At 46.6% G+C, this 18,680-nt stretch overlaps 6 protein-coding genes across 6 annotated transcripts; 4 read left to right on the plus strand and 2 right to left on the minus strand.

Moving 5' to 3' along the window:
- The first annotated feature begins 718 nt into the window (after positions 1-718).
- Positions 719-1,266, plus strand: LOC142881409 (histone H2B 1/2-like). Its single transcript, XM_076015688.1, has one exon. The coding sequence runs from the start codon at positions 729-731 to the stop codon at positions 1,101-1,103; it is 375 nt and encodes a 124-aa protein (XP_075871803.1). The 5' UTR covers positions 719-728; the 3' UTR covers positions 1,104-1,266.
- Positions 1,267-1,482: 216 nt separating this feature from the next.
- On the plus strand, positions 1,483-15,956 carry LOC142881378 (uncharacterized). The gene is made up of 4 exons (XM_076015652.1): positions 1,483-1,781; positions 2,783-4,013; positions 11,614-11,876; positions 12,481-15,956. Exons 1-4 carry the CDS (start codon positions 1,610-1,612, stop codon positions 14,214-14,216), a joined length of 3,402 nt encoding a protein of 1,133 aa, XP_075871767.1. The 5' UTR covers positions 1,483-1,609; the 3' UTR covers positions 14,217-15,956.
- LOC142881407 (histone H4) lies at positions 6,949-7,446 on the plus strand. The gene has a single exon (XM_076015685.1). It carries the CDS (start codon positions 7,075-7,077, stop codon positions 7,384-7,386), a length of 312 nt encoding a protein of 103 aa, XP_075871800.1. The 5' UTR covers positions 6,949-7,074; the 3' UTR covers positions 7,387-7,446.
- On the minus strand, positions 9,930-10,436 carry LOC142881402 (histone H3). Its single transcript, XM_076015681.1, has one exon. The coding sequence runs from the start codon at positions 10,402-10,404 to the stop codon at positions 9,994-9,996; it is 411 nt and encodes a 136-aa protein (XP_075871796.1). The 5' UTR covers positions 10,405-10,436; the 3' UTR covers positions 9,930-9,993.
- Positions 10,700-11,151, plus strand: LOC142881403 (histone H2A-like). Its single transcript, XM_076015682.1, has one exon. The coding sequence runs from the start codon at positions 10,748-10,750 to the stop codon at positions 11,129-11,131; it is 384 nt and encodes a 127-aa protein (XP_075871797.1). The 5' UTR covers positions 10,700-10,747; the 3' UTR covers positions 11,132-11,151.
- A 734-nt stretch (positions 15,957-16,690) lies between the features above and the next one.
- LOC142881404 (histone H2B-like) lies at positions 16,691-18,596 on the minus strand. The gene has a single exon (XM_076015683.1). It carries the CDS (start codon positions 17,136-17,138, stop codon positions 16,770-16,772), a length of 369 nt encoding a protein of 122 aa, XP_075871798.1. The 5' UTR covers positions 17,139-18,596; the 3' UTR covers positions 16,691-16,769.
- Positions 18,597-18,680: the final 84 nt, after the last annotated feature.

The following is an 18,680-nucleotide window of genomic DNA, read 5'->3' on the forward strand; positions in this document are numbered from 1 at the left end:
CTTCCTTTTTATAAATCGATGTAAATTAAAATCATGATTTAAAAAAAAAAAAAAAAGCCTTTCAATGTTATTTAAGTCCGTGCGGCCGCTTGGCTGTTACTTGTGTATATAGTGAAATTGAATAGTTTGTTCCTACTGGAGGAACAGCTGTAATTAACTGCTGCAATCAGTGTTACCACTTACAGTTACTACACTATATGCTACGAGCACGTACATTAGTTTAGCTGTACACGAGAAGTAATGTTGGTTTGTATTTTGGAAAGGTCCCACAGAACACCACCAGCTCCAGCACCACCTGAATGTGCTCAAGCCATTGTATCAAACAGACATGTCTCGGCGGGTACATTCCCCACATTTCAAACTGTCACATGCAGGTGCGAGACAGCATTTAGGACCTGTGATAGGAACTATATGACAAGAACTCTATCATAGCGCAGCGCGACTGTGCGACTTTGGTTTATTCATTCGAAATTAAAACGAAACATTTCATATTCGTGCTTTGATAACATAAGAACGTATCGTCGCTGTTTTCAGCCTGGCTGAAGTTACGGCGGTTACTGCTGAGTCATCTTCCGGGAAGAAAACAAAAACAAACAAACCCAGCTTGTTAAATAGCAGCCAATCAAAAGAGGGCGATCGCACAGTCTAATTTGCATACTGCTCATATATATATATAGTCTGATTCGTCGTACTGTACACTCGACTTTGAACAGTAAAAGTCAAACAACATGCCTGACCAGGTGAAAATTGCGCCCAAGAAGGGCTCCAAGAAAGCCGTGGCCAAGACCGCCGGCAAGGGCGGTAAGAAGAGGAGAGCGCGCAGGAGGGAGAGCTACGCCATCTACGTGTACAAGGTGCTCAAGCAGGTGCACCCCGACACCGGCATCTCGTCCAAGGCCATGAGCATCATGAACTCGTTCGTCAACGACATCTTCGAGCGCATCGGCGGCGAAGCGTCTCGTCTGGCTCACTACAACAAGAGGTCCACCATCACCTCCAGGGAGATCCAGACCGCCGTCCGCCTGCTGCTGCCCGGAGAGCTGGCCAAGCACGCCGTGTCTGAGGGCACCAAGGCCGTCACCAAGTACACCAGCTCCAAGTAAACCGGTCGTCTACTTCAAAATCCAAAGGCTCTTTTAAGAGCCACCCACTTTCTTCGAGAAGAGTGCCTGTTCCTTTTAATTCGTGTGCTATAAGTGTATTGTTTCCTTCCGTACACTCAGACGAGGGATTCCAGTTTAAACAAAGCAAATAAACATCACCTACAGGAATAACTTTTCAGCTTGTTTTTCATCCCCCCCCCCCCCCATTAAAATGAGATTTAACTCATACCAATAAATACGAATGCTGCCCCACGAGCTAACAATCCCTCAATAGTGACATACACGCTATCTCCAGGAGATGGCGCCAATGCCCCTCGAGTATTCGTAGATCGCCACGAAAGAAAAGAGGAGGGACTGGGAAACGCCACTTCCGCCAGAGACCAGGAGGCAGGCAGACAGTCAGTGACGGTGCGTTCGCCGTGTGTTTACGTCAGGTGCATCGCCGAGGTGTGGTGTTGCTGTGCTGCGGGATACAACAGCGTCCCGAAGGCGCTCGGACCGCCGCCATGGCGTCGGTCGACCACCTGAGACAGTTTGTCAACGACAGACTGGCCGCTGCCGCCGAGGAGATCCTGGGAGTTTTTCACAAGGCCATCGTCGAGTACGAGGCGGAGATCGACCGTCACCGCAAACTGCTGGACGTCGTCCGGGAGCAGGACTTGAAGCTGTGCGTGATCGGTGAGTGTGTCGACGACCCGTCACCGTTTCCGGTAGAGATGGCATGGCACGCTGTCAAGCCGTTTACGTCTCCAAGTCTGACAGGCGCGTGTAACGAGGTGGTCAACCTCCTACCAGAAGTTGTAGGAGCAGGAAAATGGTGGTCGCAGGAATTGAATCGAATGATAATTGTTACTAGACGAGCTCAAAACAAGAAAATTAAAATTAAAATTCGCATTTTATTTTCAGACCTGAACATTAAAGCTCTGGGCAGTGCTGCACTGCTGTCTGATTCCAACAGTGACGTGCGGCCAGGAGAAGCAGGGGAGGCAGTCTCACCTCTCATCATGGGAAAAATAAAATATTGAATAAAAAAATAAATGAAATGGTTATATTTGCCAAATGAATTAAACTATGAATACACGTCTAAACATCAAATCCAAAACGTCAATGTATCTCTATATGTCGCCAGTCAAATGTTTCAAACACTTTTAATGTATACATATATACAGAAATCACATAATGGAATGCTACTATCAGCAAATCTAATGTAACCATTTGTAGTCTCAAATGAGGGGAGGCATAAGAAACCTTTTGCACATTTTTGTCGCACACGCCACCATGTGCAATTTCTTTTAAATTTTTTTATTATTATTATTATTATTATTATTATTATTGTTGTTGTTGTTGTTATTTGGGGCCAGGCCACAGACACACCCACCTCAGGTGACGTCCCAATCTGTCACTAAAGTTGTGAGAGTAGTGGCAGAATTGGTGTCTGCAGGCTGAAGTTCTAGATGAGGGCGAGGTTCTGTATCAGGCATGGGCACACTACTGGTCAGGGCCGCTAGCTCAGGCGTGGGCAAACTACAACCAGGGAGCCATATGTGACCCGTTAAGCTTTTTAAAGTTTGCCCACCCCTGCTTTAGATCCTCATGGTGTGTGCTTGGGATTGTCACCACGAAGCCAGTGAAGGATTTCTGAGTGGCTTTCCCGTATGTCTTCTCGCTGTTCCCCGCAGACCTCCAACCACAGTATGACTGCAAGGACGAGGAGGCTCCTGCTGGGCGGCAGCTTTGGAACCAGGAGAGAAACTCCAGTCCCGACCAAGAGCCCCCGGAAGCTTTGCAGATCAAAGAGGAGCAGGAGGAAGTGTGCCTCAGTCCGAAGCAGGAGAGCCGGGCCCTCGTGGTGACCTACGGGGAAAGCGACGGGAGCGAAGACGAAAGTGAACCTCTTGAAGAACCTCGAGTCGACGTGTCGGCCGTGACCTCTGAGGGATCGCAGGAAGACGGCAAGACTCAGCGGCTTTCCGGCCGAACTCACTCTGCTGAGTGCCGAGATCAGAGCGACAGAAGTACCGGACACTCGGAGTCAACTGCCGGCGCAGGCAAAAAACCGAAGAACAACAGTCCCAAAAGTCGCGCCAAGGGCGCAAGAAGCAACCCGACCTTGTTAGAAGAAAGCAACAGTGGAGGCGGCGGAAAGTCCCTCCGGTGTGACACGTGTGGGCGAGATTTCAAACGCAGGGCAAATTTACAGATACACATGAGGATCCACACTGGCGAGAAGCCGTACACCTGCAGCACGTGCGGGAAGGGCTTCGTCCAGAACTCCAGCCTGATGGGGCACATCCGAACACACACGGGGGAGAAACCCTTCCACTGCAAGTTCTGCGGCAAAGCCTTCACCAACCGCAGCGCCTCCACCATCCACGTGAGGAGAGCCCACACGGGTGAGAAGCCCTACGTGTGCGAGACGTGCGGCAAAGGCTTCACCAACAACACCAACCTGCTGCGCCACCGCCAGATGCACACGGGGGACAGGCCGTACCTCTGCCAAACCTGCGGCAAAGCACTGGCCGACAGCAGCAGCCTCATCAGGCACCAGAGGCTGCACTCGGGCGAGGGCCTCTTCACCTGCAAAACGTGCGGGAAGGGCTTCGCCCACAGTGCCTACCTGAAGAGGCACCGGCGGGTGCACACGGGGGAGAAGCCCTACTTTTGCAAGACGTGCGGGAAGGCATTTTCCGACAGCGGCAACTTGATCAGGCACATCAGGCTGCACACGGGCGAGAGGCCCTTCGCCTGCAAGACGTGCGGACAAAGTTTCAAGATCAACTCGCACCTGTCGGTCCACATGAGGCGAGCCCACACGGGCGAGAAGCCGTACGTTTGCCAGACGTGCGGGAAAGGTTTCGTGACCAGCTCAGACCTGTCGGCGCACGCTCGGAGAGTCCACGCCCCTGACTAGCGGCACAGTCGTCGCGCCTGCCCTGAAGGATTCCTTCGTTCCTCCTGCTTGATTCGACATAGAAAAAACAACACAAAGAGCTCACGAAGAGTTCGTGGCTGCTCGTCTGCTGTTTGTAATCTGCTCTCACTTTATGGTTTGTTAGGTTTAATTTGATGTCGCTCATATTTCAGAGTGGGTTTGGCCTCCCTGTGAACAAAGTCGAAATGTCAAAATGTTCTTGCCCTTTTCACATTAAATGAAATATATTTCAATCAATGCGGCTGTTATCTTTGCAAGTCCACCCAGATCATTACTATAATTTTCACATGATAGATAGATAGATAGATAGATAGATAGATGTGTATTCAAATGTGTGCACAACCTCATGTGAATGCATAAAATGTGATTGGTAACAAAACAATTGGTAACAGTTTATTTTGAGTTTTGAATTTTCAACATCTTTTAATGGATAGACACAATGAGGCATTTTTATAAGCTGTAAATTGGACAATATGAGAGAATTCAAAAACTACTTTGTATGTAGTTTGCTGATTTTTACAAAAGAGGGTTGCTATTCATTTGTAACCTTTTTGCGACATGCAGTTAACGTCGGCGAAGAAGAAGAACGCGCCACTGCCTGTGTGCTGCTTGCAGTTTGATCTTTTCCAAATTGTCCACATCCGGCGTGTTGCACATCCTTCTCTAAATATTAGTGTTCAGTAGTGTGTGGAGATGCCAGCAGCAGCAACAGAGTCTCCAAACTGCGGCAGTTTGTCATCGACAGAGAGAGAGACAGAGTTTTCCTCACAACAATCGCCGGGGACCAGGAAGAGCTGCAGCGTTAGCGCCAACTGCTGGACGTCGCCTGGAAGCTAGAAATACGGTTACGTCGAATCGGTGACTGTAACTGCGTTCTCTTGCTTTGGTGGCCTTTTCATCCTCCCTTGGTCTCAACTGGAGATTGTGGCACTGGTTCTAGCAGTGCTAAGGTGTCAGTTATACGAGCTGGTACTTGCAACCAATTCTTCCATTGGATCTGTTTATTTCTCATCGCCAGTAAATACCACTGTAACCCCCCTGTAGCCACAACAACAATGTGAGTAAAAGCTGTTTTCATAAAGAAGGAGTTGTTTAGTCACTATTAGTAACAATAATAATAATAATAATAATAATAATAATAATAATAATGATAATAACGTTTAGTGTGATTGATTCAGTATTTTTTTCTGTCTCCGTCTGATCTCCTACTTAAAATATTAAAGCCACCACATTACATCAACCTGGCCTTCCCCTCGGGTCTGCTGATCAAGTGAGGACCTATTTTCTGTTTGCTACGAAAGCAACTCGGCTGTAAAGAGAACGTGTTTCTAAGCAGCAAACATTGTGGAGGCGCTACAGATGCAGATGGAGAGAAGAACCGGCTGCTACCCAAAAGCGAGAGTTGAATGTTTTAACGCTAACAAACCCGCCAACTTTGATTCTGCTCGCTGGTCGCAGCATAAGAAAATGTGTCACGGTTTGGCCGTCCAAAGGAGAGTTGACAGAGGCCAGAGACTAGGTTTGCCATCTCCCAGAAATCGAAATATGGGACACCTTATCGGCAGGCGGCCAAAAAAAAAATGGGGTTTTTGGGCGGTCAAAACCACATGGAAAACTGCATTTTGGCACAGTTATACCTATTAAATTGTAAAGCAGTTGTACCCAGTTGTAAAGCAACTGGGTACTTAGAAAAGCGCAATATAAATCTGAGCTATTATTATTGTTATTATTGTTATTATTATTATTATTATTATTATTATTATTATTATTATTATATTATTATTACCACATCCTCATCATCTTCTCTTTCATTTTCATGACTTCCAGCAGCAGCGCTCATGTTCCCTTTACCCGGGAGGCCGGGACAAACAACGTCCCGTATGGGATGCGCCTCTTTTGGCTCAAATACAGGGCGTCCCGGCCAATTACGGGACGGTTGGCAACTCTACCAGAGACGTATCTCTGCAACACCTGCAGTGGTTTCCTGATCAGACAATCGACACTATCGACACTTTTTTGAAATATGAAAAAGCACATGAAGATTTGCTGTCGAGTGCCCTCGAGAGTTTTGGAAAATAAACATGTTTTTTTGTTTGGTTGAGAATTTGTTTCCCATTTGTGACTGTGGTGTAGTTTACTGATGTCTTGTTGAAAACAGTCTGATATGAGATTTTAGAGTTTGGAACGGTTCACAACTCAAAGGTTGTGTGAGGACACCTTGCATTGCCATGAAACACACTAGTTAATGATGTCTTCAATTTATTGATTGCTTCTAATTTTCACAAACATTATGTGCTCAGAAGATGTACGTTTTTTAATGAAACCAACTAGCACATGTTAGCGCAATAGAGGTAAGCTAATTTACAACTATCATGCACAAACAAACACTTTTAACAATCTGTAACATAATACAGATATAAATATAAAAATATATATACTCATCATATATATATATATATATATATATGTATATATATATATATATATATATATATATATATATATGTATATATATTTATATATATGTATATATGCTGTATGCATATTTTTTTCAAGTTTTTAATCTCTTGTTTTTTATTTACATTTTGTAGAAACGTGATTTTATTTTTTAGAAATAAATAATAATTTAATAAAGACAAAATGCAACTATAAGACACAAGCTAATAATTTGTTTTAAGTAACAATTGTGATGAATAAACCTTTCCTTTGGATTTTCATTTATTCAGTTCAACGGGTGGCAAAGTAATTGTGCTGAATAAAGTAGTAAGCGCGATGAATAAACCCTTTAGAATTTAATTAGAAAATCAAGGAGCTTCCGGGGGTTTCCGGTGCCAGAAATAGCCCCGCCTGAAAAACGTCTACCTGCTCGGTAGTATAGGAGCATGTTACAACCAGTGCAAAGCTAAACAGCGCCTCCACGGAAAGCTCCGGAAGAGCAGCTGTTCAGTGTGTGCTTTCGAACACGTCCGCACACTGGGGTGATATTGCGGCACACGCCTCGGTGTTGCTCACATACTCACTGTATTCTGAACAGTAATCATGAGTGGTAGAGGCAAAGGAGGAAAGGGACTTGGAAAGGGAGGCGCCAAGCGTCACCGCAAGGTTCTCCGTGATAACATCCAGGGAATCACCAAGCCCGCCATCCGTCGTCTGGCTCGCCGCGGTGGAGTCAAGCGAATCTCCGGTCTCATCTACGAGGAGACTCGCGGTGTGCTCAAGGTCTTCCTGGAGAACGTCATCCGCGACGCCGTCACCTACACCGAGCACGCCAAGAGGAAGACCGTGACCGCCATGGATGTGGTGTATGCCCTCAAGCGGCAGGGCCGCACTCTGTACGGCTTCGGCGGTTAAACCGTTTCATCCAACAACTTCAAACCAAAGGCTCTTTTAAGAGCCATCCAAATCTTCTGTAGAGTATTGAATCCTTCTTCTTCCTTTGGCTTGGCTTGTCTCCTTACGTTCTGTTTCTTTTATGTTGTGACTAAATTATGCATTAAAATAAATGTTCATGATATCTACAATATTAAATGTGTATTTATACACTCATCATGGAACGGTCCTGTAAACATAAATAGACTGTACCAAAATAAACACCCACCCTAATCCACCTATGAACAAGTGAAAGAATGCATCAACGAATGTCAAAAAAAAATAATTGCAGAACAAACAAGCAGCTCTCAGCTAAAAAAAAAAAAGTCAGTTTAGCCAAGATTGGCATTAGAAAAAAAACCCACCAATCTTCTGTGTGTGTGTTACATGGTATTCATTATTGCTAGGGCTATAAATTGTCACGCGTTGAGCGTGACAATCATTCTTTTGGCTTTGTTTGTCACGCACTACCGCCACACATTGAAAAAAAACAACATGTACAGCGATTCTGGCAGGAATCGAGCACGTCTCGCATTAAAGCGCCTGTGTCAGTACCGTCAGTCAAAAAAAGAAAGTTGTTTCTGATCAGAAACAAAAGCACTACTGTATCTGGGTAAATCTTAACGCAACAACCAATGACAAAAGCACTTCTGCTACAACCGGCGGCATTCCCTGGAAGTTTTATTTTCTTTGGAAATTACGACTGGATTATGAGCTACGATCATCACAGAGACCGGAGTATGCGAACAGAGCAAGTCATAAATACTCACACACATCAGTGAACCATCTTAGGTTGTTTGAATGACGGTAGTCAATAAATAAAAATGGTTTCATTGTGACAGACAGCGGGTTTGTTACGTTAACAGCTGACCAACGGTAACTAGCTGCTAGTTAAATAGAAACTGCGTTCTGCTGCTTCGTGCTGAGCTAATATACCTGCTGCTGAAATAGTGTTTACCTTTAGTAAACGTCGTCGTTTACAAAATTAACACTGCTGTTTTCGTAGGTCACTTTTAGAATCATGTTGTATTTTATGATCATAATCCTGGCCATGGATGCATTCATCATTGCATATGACCTTGGAAATGGCAGGACTTGAGCCGAATCGCCGCCAACTCCGCGACTGGATATGGATCAACCCGTTTTCTGGTTTACTTCCAGTATGTCCAGCGTGACGTCTATTATCTGCACCTTTTCCCCATCTCTCCTTTTCTCTCCTTTACTCTCTGGCGCTCAGGGGTGAAGTGCTCAGTGCAGGTAGGCAGTGCCATACATCTCCCTCCCCCTGCTCTCTCCGCAGCCATTCACAGGCCCGTATTAACGTTCCTGCTCCTTCACTTCAGTGTTTCTGCTTGTGAGTGTGGGGACTCTGGCCGTTGGCAGACAGAGACGGCATTTTCTTTAGCGGTTAACTGGACTCAAAGAGGTGCCTGCTGATCACTACTATGCTGGAGCTGAAGATGTGGCCAGTGATGTCTGCACTGGGAGGAAACTGAAGGCCCTCAAGTCCTGTCTGGTCTGTTGGGCCTCCTACTGTGACTCACCACCTCCAGCCTCATCATCAGTCTTCAGCGTTTCAGAGACACAAGCTGGTGGAATCCACCCAGGAGATTCAGGAGGACAGCTGCACTCAACATGAAGAGATGATGGAGCTGCTGTTGTTTCTGCTCTGTGCATGAAAGTGGAGAGGAGTCAATGCAATGCAATTCAATTTCAGGTTAGTTGTCACTGTCTATCACACAATTTTTGTCTTATACATAAGACAGCAACAACAAAAAAAAAAGAATAGCAATAGAACGTATTTGATATAGAACTTTGTCTGGAAGCTTATGGATCAGTGGTGTAGTGTAGTTTATTATAGTGAGTATACTCTGACAAAGTGGCATTAAGGCATTGCTGACTCTCAAACAGATCAGAACATAAAACATCCTTTTGGTCACATTTTTAAACAGGAAAGTAACCTTTGTGGCAAAAAAAATCCCAACATACCGATACATATCTACGCGCATTTTTTTAGTGGCTGTATGGTAATTCTGAACCTTTTCAAGTGGTTATACAGCATATACCTGTATCTGTATATACCATATCACGTAGACTACACCACTGTGTATATTACTGTTTAACTGTGTGTAGGCACTGTATGTGTACACATGGTTTTATGCAATAGATACAAAAGAAAAATAAACAAATGCAAACAATATATAGCACTAGTACCAATACAGCTGCAGTAAGCAACACCAATCCATGTGGATGAGAGTGATCCGTTTGAGAGTCAGCCATTGAGTTAGTGCTGTTTTATCTGTTGTTTTAACGTAGCTGTGGCCAAACAGATAAACTACACAACAGCCCTCTTGTCTGTGACCCATGCCTGTGAAAAATAGATAAAATTTAATTTAAATAAATTGATATATCTATATCTATATCTATATATCTATATCTCACCAAAAGCCTTATTCTATTTTTGTAGTTTTAATGATAGTCATCAATGTTTTGCATACAATGCAATGTCTTTCACACCAAGGAACACATCTTTCATGAAAAGTGTGTGGCTCTTAAAAGAGCCGTTGTGTCGATTAGAGAAGAGACGCTTTAAGCCCTCTCTCCGCGGATGCGGCGAGCCAGCTGGATGTCTTTGGGCATGATGGTGACCCTCTTGGCGTGGATGGCGCACAGGTTGGTGTCCTCGAAGAGCCCCACGAGGTAAGCCTCGCTGGCCTCCTGCAGAGCCATGACGGCCGAGCTCTGGAAGCGCAGGTCGGTCTTGAAGTCCTGCGCGATCTCTCTGACGAGGCGCTGGAAGGGCAGCTTGCGGATGAGCAGCTCGGTGGACTTCTGGTAGCGACGGATCTCCCTGAGAGCCACGGTACCGGGCCTGTAACGGTGAGGCTTCTTCACTCCGCCGGTGGCCGGGGCGCTCTTGCGGGCAGCCTTGGTGGCCAGCTGCTTCCTGGGAGCTTTGCCTCCGGTGGACTTACGGGCGGTCTGCTTGGTTCTTGCCATGTTTTTGCTAGATTCTTTGCTCAAAGTCAAAGTGAGCCGTTGACGTGAGAATCGCTCTTCTTAAACGCTGCGAGCGGCTGAAGCGCTGTGACGTTCTGTCAAATCTCTGGCTACTGATTGGTGAGTAGCTCGGCATACAGCGGAAGAGTGACGCGCTGTCTAAAACTCTGCTGCCTATTGGTGGAGAGGTAAGCCCGCCAAAAAAAACAAACCACCCTTCGTCTAGCAGGCTTCTCCTGGTTGGTCAGGCACGAGGCGCCCCTCGGGCTCTAAGATATAAGGAAGACTTTGTCACTGAGCCCGTCACATTTTCTCTGCAGTCTCCCGAGAAAGCTTAGCCAACATGAGTGGAAGAGGCAAAACCGGCGGTAAGTCCAGAGCCAAGGCAAAGTCCCGCTCCTCCAGAGCCGGGCTGCAGTTCCCAGTGGGCAGAGTCCACAGGCTGCTGCGCAAAGGCAACTATGCCCAGCGAGTGGGCGCCGGTGCCCCGGTCTACCTGGCCGCCGTGCTCGAGTACCTGACCGCTGAGATCCTGGAGTTGGCCGGCAACGCTGCTCGCGACAACAAGAAGACCCGTATCATCCCGCGTCACCTGCAGCTGGCGGTGCGCAACGACGAGGAGCTCAACAAGCTGCTGGGCGGCGTCACCATCGCTCAGGGCGGTGTGCTGCCCAACATCCAGGCCGTCCTGCTGCCCAAGAAGACCGAGAAGGCCACTAAGAAGTAAATCTTCACAGCAACAAAGCCGCAACACAAAACCCAACGGTTCTTTTAAGAGCCACCCACTTCTTCGGAAAAGAGCATCCTTCCATAACCCAGCAAAGTAGCATTGTGTCTTCGCCGGTGTTTTTTTTTTTTTTTTTTTTTTGGACACATGCACTGGTTAATTCGAACTACCACTCATTTCCTCTGTGCTAACTGTGATATGAGGTAGAGCGGTCGTGACCAGGAATAGTCTTTGGGGTTGACGATTTATGAAATTGAGCAGCTAAAGACCACAATCTAAGAAGGAACGATGGAAGAATACAAGTACAAAGATGGGAATTGGCTTAAAGACATACATGGAAGGGTGGAGTGACCCCGGAACTCTACCGTTCAATTAAAACCGACAAAATATATTAAAAAAAAAAAAAAAAAAAGCGGAACAAAATGCTTCGCCACATTCTTTGCCGGACCAGTATTGCAGAACATCCGGCGGAAGTAAACCAGCTTTGGCCTTTTAGCATTAGCATTGTTTCCTGCACCTAATGAACGAGACTGCCTGTGCTCGCAGCTCATCGGCGAACGTAAATCGGCAACGATGGTTCCGGTTGAGAGCTTCCGAGAGTTTGTCAGCGAGAGGTTGACCGCCGCCGCCGAGGAAATATTCAGAGTTTTTCAAAGGACCGTTGTCGAGTACGAGGAGGAAATCGGCCGTCAGCGCAGGCTGCTGGAGGTGGTCTGGAAGCCCCACATACAGGCACAAAGGATCGGTGAGACTTTGAGTTTAACTGCACTCTCGCTGGCAATTGATATTTCGAGTTGTTGTTTGACACGCATGAGACAGCGTGAGTGGTGCGCGTGTTTCTCTGCACATCTTCTGCATCCGGTTCCGCGATTGGCCGAGCAGAGGGACCGCTAAGCTAACAGCTGCTGCCCACTTTTTTGCTGTGCGGTTAGACCAGCAACCAATCAAAAGCTACATTAAAACTAAGTCGAATCGTTGCATGGGTTCGGTAGATATAATTTGGACATTTATATTGATATTAAGTTGATTCATGATCATTTTTATTTACAGATTGAAATATTAGAACGTTGGCAAACATTGGACCCGTTCTCTGTTATCGTAACCACAGCAACAACAAACTTAAAATAAATAAATAAAATAATAATAAAATAAAAATAAATTGTTTCTTTTATATGGCTTTTGACATACCTTGTTTGTTTAACATTGTTTTAATTATTTTTTAAATTTATTTTTATTCATTAACATAATGATCAGTGTGTATCTATTTTTACATCTTGCTTTATACATGCATTGTATTGTAACAACAACAACAACAATAACATCAGAGATCTAATTATTGTTCCCGCTAGAGCTCACACAGCACCATGAATATGAAGAGAAAGACATCCTCCCTGACCAGCAGAGGAACTCTCATCAGGACCAAGAGGAGCAACCAGGGCTTCCACAGATCAAAGAGGAGCAGGAGGAAGTGTGCAGCAGTCAGCTGGAGCTGAAGCAGGAGCCTGACGACTTCATCGTCACCACCGTGTACGAGGAAAGCAACGAGAGTGAAGATCAGACCGCGGACTGGAATCCCGATGAAACGCTGGACACGTTTGCGCCGGGCTCCGAGGGAGGGTCCGACACAAACGCCGAGCTGCAGCCGGTCTCCGGCAGCCTGCTGGTCGCCGAAAGCCGAGACCAGAACGAAGGCAAACCCGAAGCCTCGGAGCCGACCAGGGACAAAAAGACCAAGTCGACGCGTCGGCAGCGGCGGAGCAAAAGCCTCTGCCTGTGCGACACGTGCGGCAAAGAGTTCAAGACCAAGTCGAGCTTAAAGAGACACATGGAGATCCACGCCGACGAGAGGCAGTTCTTCTGCAAGGTCTGCGGGAAGGTCCTGAGAAGCAACGCCATCCTGAAGAGGCACATGAAGACGCACACCGGCGAGAAGCGGCACGTCTGCGAGACGTGCGGCCAGCGCTTCCTGCGCAGCGACCAGCTGACCATCCACATGAAGAAGCACAGCGGCGAGATGCAGTACATCTGCTCCATCTGCCAGAAGTCCTTCACCTGCAGCCAGGACCTGCGGCAGCACATGCGCACGCACATCGGCGAGAAACCGCACGTCTGCCAGTTCTGCGGCAAGGACTTCAACCTGAGCAGCAACCTCTCCATCCACATGCGCATCCACACGGGCGAGAAGCCGTACTCGTGCCGCATCTGCGGCCAGGGCTTCACGCACCGCAGCTCGCTCACCTACCACGAGACGCTGCACTCGGACGAGAAGCCGTTCGTGTGCGAGACGTGCGGCCGCGGCTTCCGCAGCAGCGTCAGCCTCAAGTACCACATGAAGACGCACACGGGCGAGAAGCCCTACCTGTGCAAGACCTGCGGGACGGGCTTCCGCAGCAACACCAACCTGCAGCGCCACCTGCAGACGCACACGGGCGGCGGCCGCCACGTGTGCCACGTGTGCGGCATCGCCTTCTCGCAGCGCGACCGCCTGACGGTGCACATGAGGAAGCACACGGGCGAGCGGCCGTACGCCTGCGCCGTGTGCAAGCGCGGCTTCGCCAGCAGCCAGAACCTGAAGAAGCACATGATCATCCACTCGGACGAGAAGCCGCACGTCTGCAAGATCTGCATGAAGGGCTTCCGCACCAGCCCCGAGCTGGTCACGCACATGCGCAAGCACACGGGCGAGAAGCCGTACCGCTGCAAGTTCTGCGGCAAGGGCTTCATCATCAGCGGCAGCCTGGCCGTGCACATGCGCGTGCACACGGGCGAGCGGCCCTTCGTGTGCGAGACGTGCGGGAAGGGCTTCCGGCAGAGCAGCTGCCTGTCGGTGCACATGAGGCTGCACACGGGCGAGAAGCCGTACGTGTGCAAGACGTGCGGCCAGCGCTTCAACCAGTCGGGCAACCTGACGGCGCACATCAGGAGGTACCACAACGGCGACGCGGCGCAAGGTCAAGGTCCGGCGGAGCCGTCGGCCGAAGGAGGAGGAGCAGAAGAAGAAGCAGTTGCAGCACAGAGCCCAGCCGAGGCTCCTTCAGAGGAATTCCTGACAGTCAAAGTCGAATCGCCGCAACCCCAGGCGTGATGACCGAAGCCTTGCATGACACTTATTTTTTTTTCTGTTCACTCGCCTCATCGACTTTTGCTAAATATAAAAAAATTAAAATAAAATAATAATAATAATCATGATAAGAGGTTTGAATTGGCCACGCTGACAACTTTCCAGTAGCTCAAGTAGCACGTGGCAAAGTGCGACTGTTGTTTTGTTGGGAAAGCTTGGTGCAAGCACGATGGTCCCGTTGAAGCTGCACTGCCTTATGGTCCCAAATGGAGGAAAACGCATCATCACAGCTGCGCTTGAATAAGGTTTTATAGTTTATGTTTCGAGGAAAGCCCAGGACCTGCTGGTGGGACTCTGGGCCAGATCCACAAAAAAAAAAAAAAACACTTTTGCACTCGTCGTCTCCGCCACTTGAGCGTCAGATCCACCAAGGTTTTTTTTTTGCCTGGATGACGCACGGGCGCTAAAAACACCCAGAAATACAGCACCTTAGGAGTGAAGAGGGCAAATGGCTCCCTGGATTATTTGATATGTGTACATGCGTGCGGTTGGTTGTGTGGCAAGAACAATCCCGGCAACTTGGACCTTCCTGTCATTTCCGTTTTTTCTGATTTCAAACGGCTCCTGTGTGGAGCAAAAATGCTGCTTCCGTTGGAGCAGGACTGCGTAACACCCGGCAGAAGTAAACTTATCTTTGGCCTGTGAGCGTTCGCTTCGCCTTCGTCTTACTGTGATCGCCGACGCGATCGCAAGGTCGAGGCGCGTCAGTTTTACGGATCATGTTGTGTATTTGACAATTACCGCCACCTGGGCAGGTTTCAGGTTTAAGCGGTAAAACCTTTTTGATGCTGCGAGTTCTTTGTGTGCGCGTCACGTATTGTCTATATCTGTATTAATATATTTCTAAAATATATATTTCTATATCTAAAATCATTCACACTTCAACAGCTCTTCAGAGAGGAGAGAGAGTCGCTCCTTTGTAAAGGGAGTCAATTTGCATTTCGCAATTAAAATATGTTCATATGAATCCGGTGCTGTCCTGCCATATTTCTTTATTGTTACCTTTACGTGAAGTCTGTCGACAGGATACATTTTTTTGTGTGTGTCCTATCTGCATGGGGCTCCCTGCTGCAAAAGCCGGACCGTCGCTTTGTGGATCTGGCCCCAAGTCCTCTCGACTGGCCTGGGTACACATTGGGAGAAGTGGAGGGAACTGACTGACTGACTTTATACTCTTCACATTTACTCGTGTCTCTGTCCAGGAGTGCCATCAAGCATCGTCCCTCATGATAATAAATCATTTGTTAGTGGAAAAGGTCCGGTACTAACGAGCAGAAAAGAGGCATTATCTATCTATCTGTCTGTCTATCTCTTATCTATCTATCTGGCAATAAAATTGATTCCCCGCTGCTTCATCATGCGCAGCGGGACAAGATTAAATGTTCTCGTTTTGTATTTCTGACTGTTACTCAAACATTAGCACGTTCCTCCATTCAAAGAATGTGAAAATGTGTGACTTTCTGATGGTGTGTGATGTAAACTGCTCGTGTTGTTGTCTGAAGAGTTGAGCATTATTGCAGTGTTAGAAAAGAAAAAACATTTGACATTGCCGTTGGAACAAGAACTCCCGATGCATAACGCCGTCTTCCGCGTGTTACTGAAGGTTGTAAAGTGAAACGACCAACAATCAGAGGTGTAAAATGGCCAAAAGTGTTGTCAAACTTTTCCCCTCCAAGATGTAAATAAAACTCTTTTTGCACTTAATCCACAGGCGTCAGTTCAATTTACTGTACAAAAATGTCCACTTAAGAACATTGCAATTTTTTTTTAAAAAAAGAAGAAGCATCAATTCATATTTTTCTGTTTTTGCCTTTCAACTCTCTTAACTTTCACCCTGTACAAAACTATCAAACATTCAATCAATTTGGTTCTTAACTCTTTAAATACCTCTTAGATGACTTGTCATAGCCATTTCAGATGATCCGAAATATCAAGTTTGATGCATTTGTTTTCATGTGACCAAGTTCCAAAAAAACAGCTATTGAACAAAATGAATAGATAATGTTGCTTAAGCTTTTGGTCAAATTCAGTCCTTATCACTATTCAATAATTTCAACACTTACCAGGGTTATGCTTACTCATTCTCCATGTCAAAAATAAGCATTTATCATTAAATTTAAAACAGATTTAATAATTACCCCCGCCCCCCAGTCCCTCCTGTTTTCTTTCCCGTTTGCTTTCGTGGCGATCTACGAAAACTCGAGGGGCATTGGCGCCATCTCCTGGAGATAGCGTGTATGTGTGATTCTATTGAGGGTTTGTTAGCTCGTGGGGCAGCATTGGTATTTTTTGGTATGAGTTTAATCTCATTTTAATGGGGGAAAAAAATGAAAACAATCTGAAAAGTTATTCCTGTAGGTGATGTTTATTTGCTTTGTTTAAACTGGAATCCCTCGTCTGAGTGTACGGAAGGAAACAATACACTTATAGCACACGAATTAAAAGGAACAAGCACTCTTCTCGAAGAAAGTGGGTGGCTCTTAAAAGAGCCTTTGGATTTTGAAGTAGACGACCGGTTTACTTGGAGCTGGTGTACTTGGTGACGGCCTTGGTGCCCTCAGACACGGCGTGCTTGGCCAGCTCTCCGGGCAGCAGCAGGCGGACGGCGGTCTGGATCTCCCTGGAGGTGATGGTGGACCTCTTGTTGTAGTGAGCCAGACGAGACGATTCGCCGCCGATGCGCTCGAAGATGTCGTTGACGAACGAGTTCATGATGCTCATGGCCTTGGACGAGATGCCGGTGTCGGGGTGCACCTGCTTGAGCACCTTGTACACGTAGATGGCGTAGCTCTCCCTCCTGCGAACTCTCCTCTTCTTGCCCTTGCCGGCGGTCTTGGTCACGGCTTTCTTGGAGCCCTTCTTCGCTATCTTTGCCTGCTCAGGCATGTTGATTGACTTTTACTGTTCAAAGACAGACGAGTGTACAGTACGACGGGTCAGACTAAATATATATATGAGCAGTATGCAAATTAGACTGTGCGATCGCCCTCTTTTGATTGGCTGCTGTCTAGCAGGCTGTTTACTTCCCGGAAAATGACTCAGCAGCACCCGCCATGATTTCTGTCCGTCTTACAACAGCGACCAGACATTCTCGCGTTATAAAATCACCAATACCCGAATTAATTACCACCGTTCTGTTTTAATTTCGAATGAATAAAACAAATTCATTTCATAGGTCGTAATGGCGAGCTCGCACAGCTAAAAGCCTGTAGGCGTCTCACACCTGCACGTGGCAGTTACAGTCAGGAAGAGATTGAAATCTGGGGAAAGTGTCGGTTTGATATAATGGATTGTGCACATTGAGGAAGTGTGAAATAGCGTGTTGCGGGGCTGGTGGTGTTCTGTAGGACCTTTTCAAAGCCTTCATTCTGTGGGGTGAGACTGTGGAATAATATGGGTGAGGAGTTAAAACATGGAGTGTAACAGACACTCGGTGTAAAGACGTACTGACTCCGTATTTATTTTTCGACTTTATTTATGTACATTATTAGCTGGTCTTTTTTTCTGACCATTAGGTTCCTTTGTAATTTTTCTTTTCATTGTCATTAATGCAAATGTGCATATGAATGCATTATAATGATGTTTTGTTGTTAATTTTGTGATTATTGATATTGTTGGTGATATTATTATTTTTGTTATTATTATTATTGGTAGTAAGTAGTATTGGTATTATTGTTGGTAGTATTATTATTAATGGTAATGATATTATTGATGGTGTCATTGGTAATACTAGTTGTAGCAACCTGGGGGAAGCAAACATATAAAAGATTAGTCCAGGAAAATGGGTCCTGCTGCTGAGAAGCTTGTCCATGCCTTTGTGTCCTCCAGGTTCGACTACTGTCAAGCACTCCTCATCAGGATCCCTGGCAAGAGCCTCCAATATGTTCAAAATAGCGCTGCCCGGGTCCTGATGAGGGTGCGTAAACACGATCATATCACCCCCATCCTTCACGCACTGCACTGGCTCCCCGTTCACCTCCGTATTGAATTCAAGATCTTCCTCCACACTCATCACTGTCTGCATGGTGTGGCCCCCACCTACCTCACTGAACTCCTCACCTCCCAGCTGTCAGCCAGAACCCGGTCAGGCCAACGGCAGCTCAAGACCATGGGTGACAGGGCCTTCGCAGCCGCTGCTCCCCATATGTGGAACGAGGCGGTCTCTCCCTGACCACCTCAGGGCCCCACAGATGGTGGATGCATTTAAAAAAGGACTAAAAACCTTAATTTTTACCAAAGCTTTTCCTGGCTGATTTAATCTGTTGATTGATTTTATTCATTTGTTCATTTTACTCTGCTGTCGGTTTTTATTGTGAATAGCTCTTTTTTTTTTGTATACTGTGCACTTTGAGATTTGCCCACAAATGTAAAGTGCATTATAAAAACAAATTTAATTGAAGGGGTGGGATTAGATACATTTCAACATCT

This window comes from Nelusetta ayraudi, unplaced genomic scaffold (assembly GCF_046127955.1).
Source record: "Nelusetta ayraudi isolate G7.1 ecotype Tasmania unplaced genomic scaffold, CSIRO-AGI_Nayr_v1 ptg000192l, whole genome shotgun sequence".
NCBI classification, from domain to species: domain Eukaryota; kingdom Metazoa; phylum Chordata; class Actinopteri; order Tetraodontiformes; family Monacanthidae; genus Nelusetta; species Nelusetta ayraudi.

What these genes read in the sequence shown, in the direction of transcription:
- LOC142881409 (XM_076015688.1), top strand. Translation starts at nt 729, where the DNA reads ATGCCTGACCAGGTGAAAATTGCGCCCAAGAAGGGCTCCAAGAAAGCC.
- LOC142881378 (XM_076015652.1), top strand. Translation starts at nt 1,610, where the DNA reads ATGGCGTCGGTCGACCACCTGAGACAGTTTGTCAACGACAGACTGGCC. An exon ending in CTTGAAGCTGTGCGTGATCG is followed by an intron (nt 1,782 to 2,782) that starts GTGAGTGTGTCG and finishes TGTTCCCCGCAG; the next exon opens with ACCTCCAACCACAGTATGAC. An exon ending in CATACAGGCACAAAGGATCG is followed by an intron (nt 11,877 to 12,480) that starts GTGAGACTTTGA and finishes TGTTCCCGCTAG; the next exon opens with AGCTCACACAGCACCATGAA.
- LOC142881407 (XM_076015685.1), top strand. Translation starts at nt 7,075, where the DNA reads ATGAGTGGTAGAGGCAAAGGAGGAAAGGGACTTGGAAAGGGAGGCGCC.
- LOC142881402 (XM_076015681.1), bottom strand. Translation starts at nt 10,404, where the DNA reads ATGGCAAGAACCAAGCAGACCGCCCGTAAGTCCACCGGAGGCAAAGCT.
- LOC142881403 (XM_076015682.1), top strand. Translation starts at nt 10,748, where the DNA reads ATGAGTGGAAGAGGCAAAACCGGCGGTAAGTCCAGAGCCAAGGCAAAG.
- LOC142881404 (XM_076015683.1), bottom strand. Translation starts at nt 17,138, where the DNA reads ATGCCTGAGCAGGCAAAGATAGCGAAGAAGGGCTCCAAGAAAGCCGTG.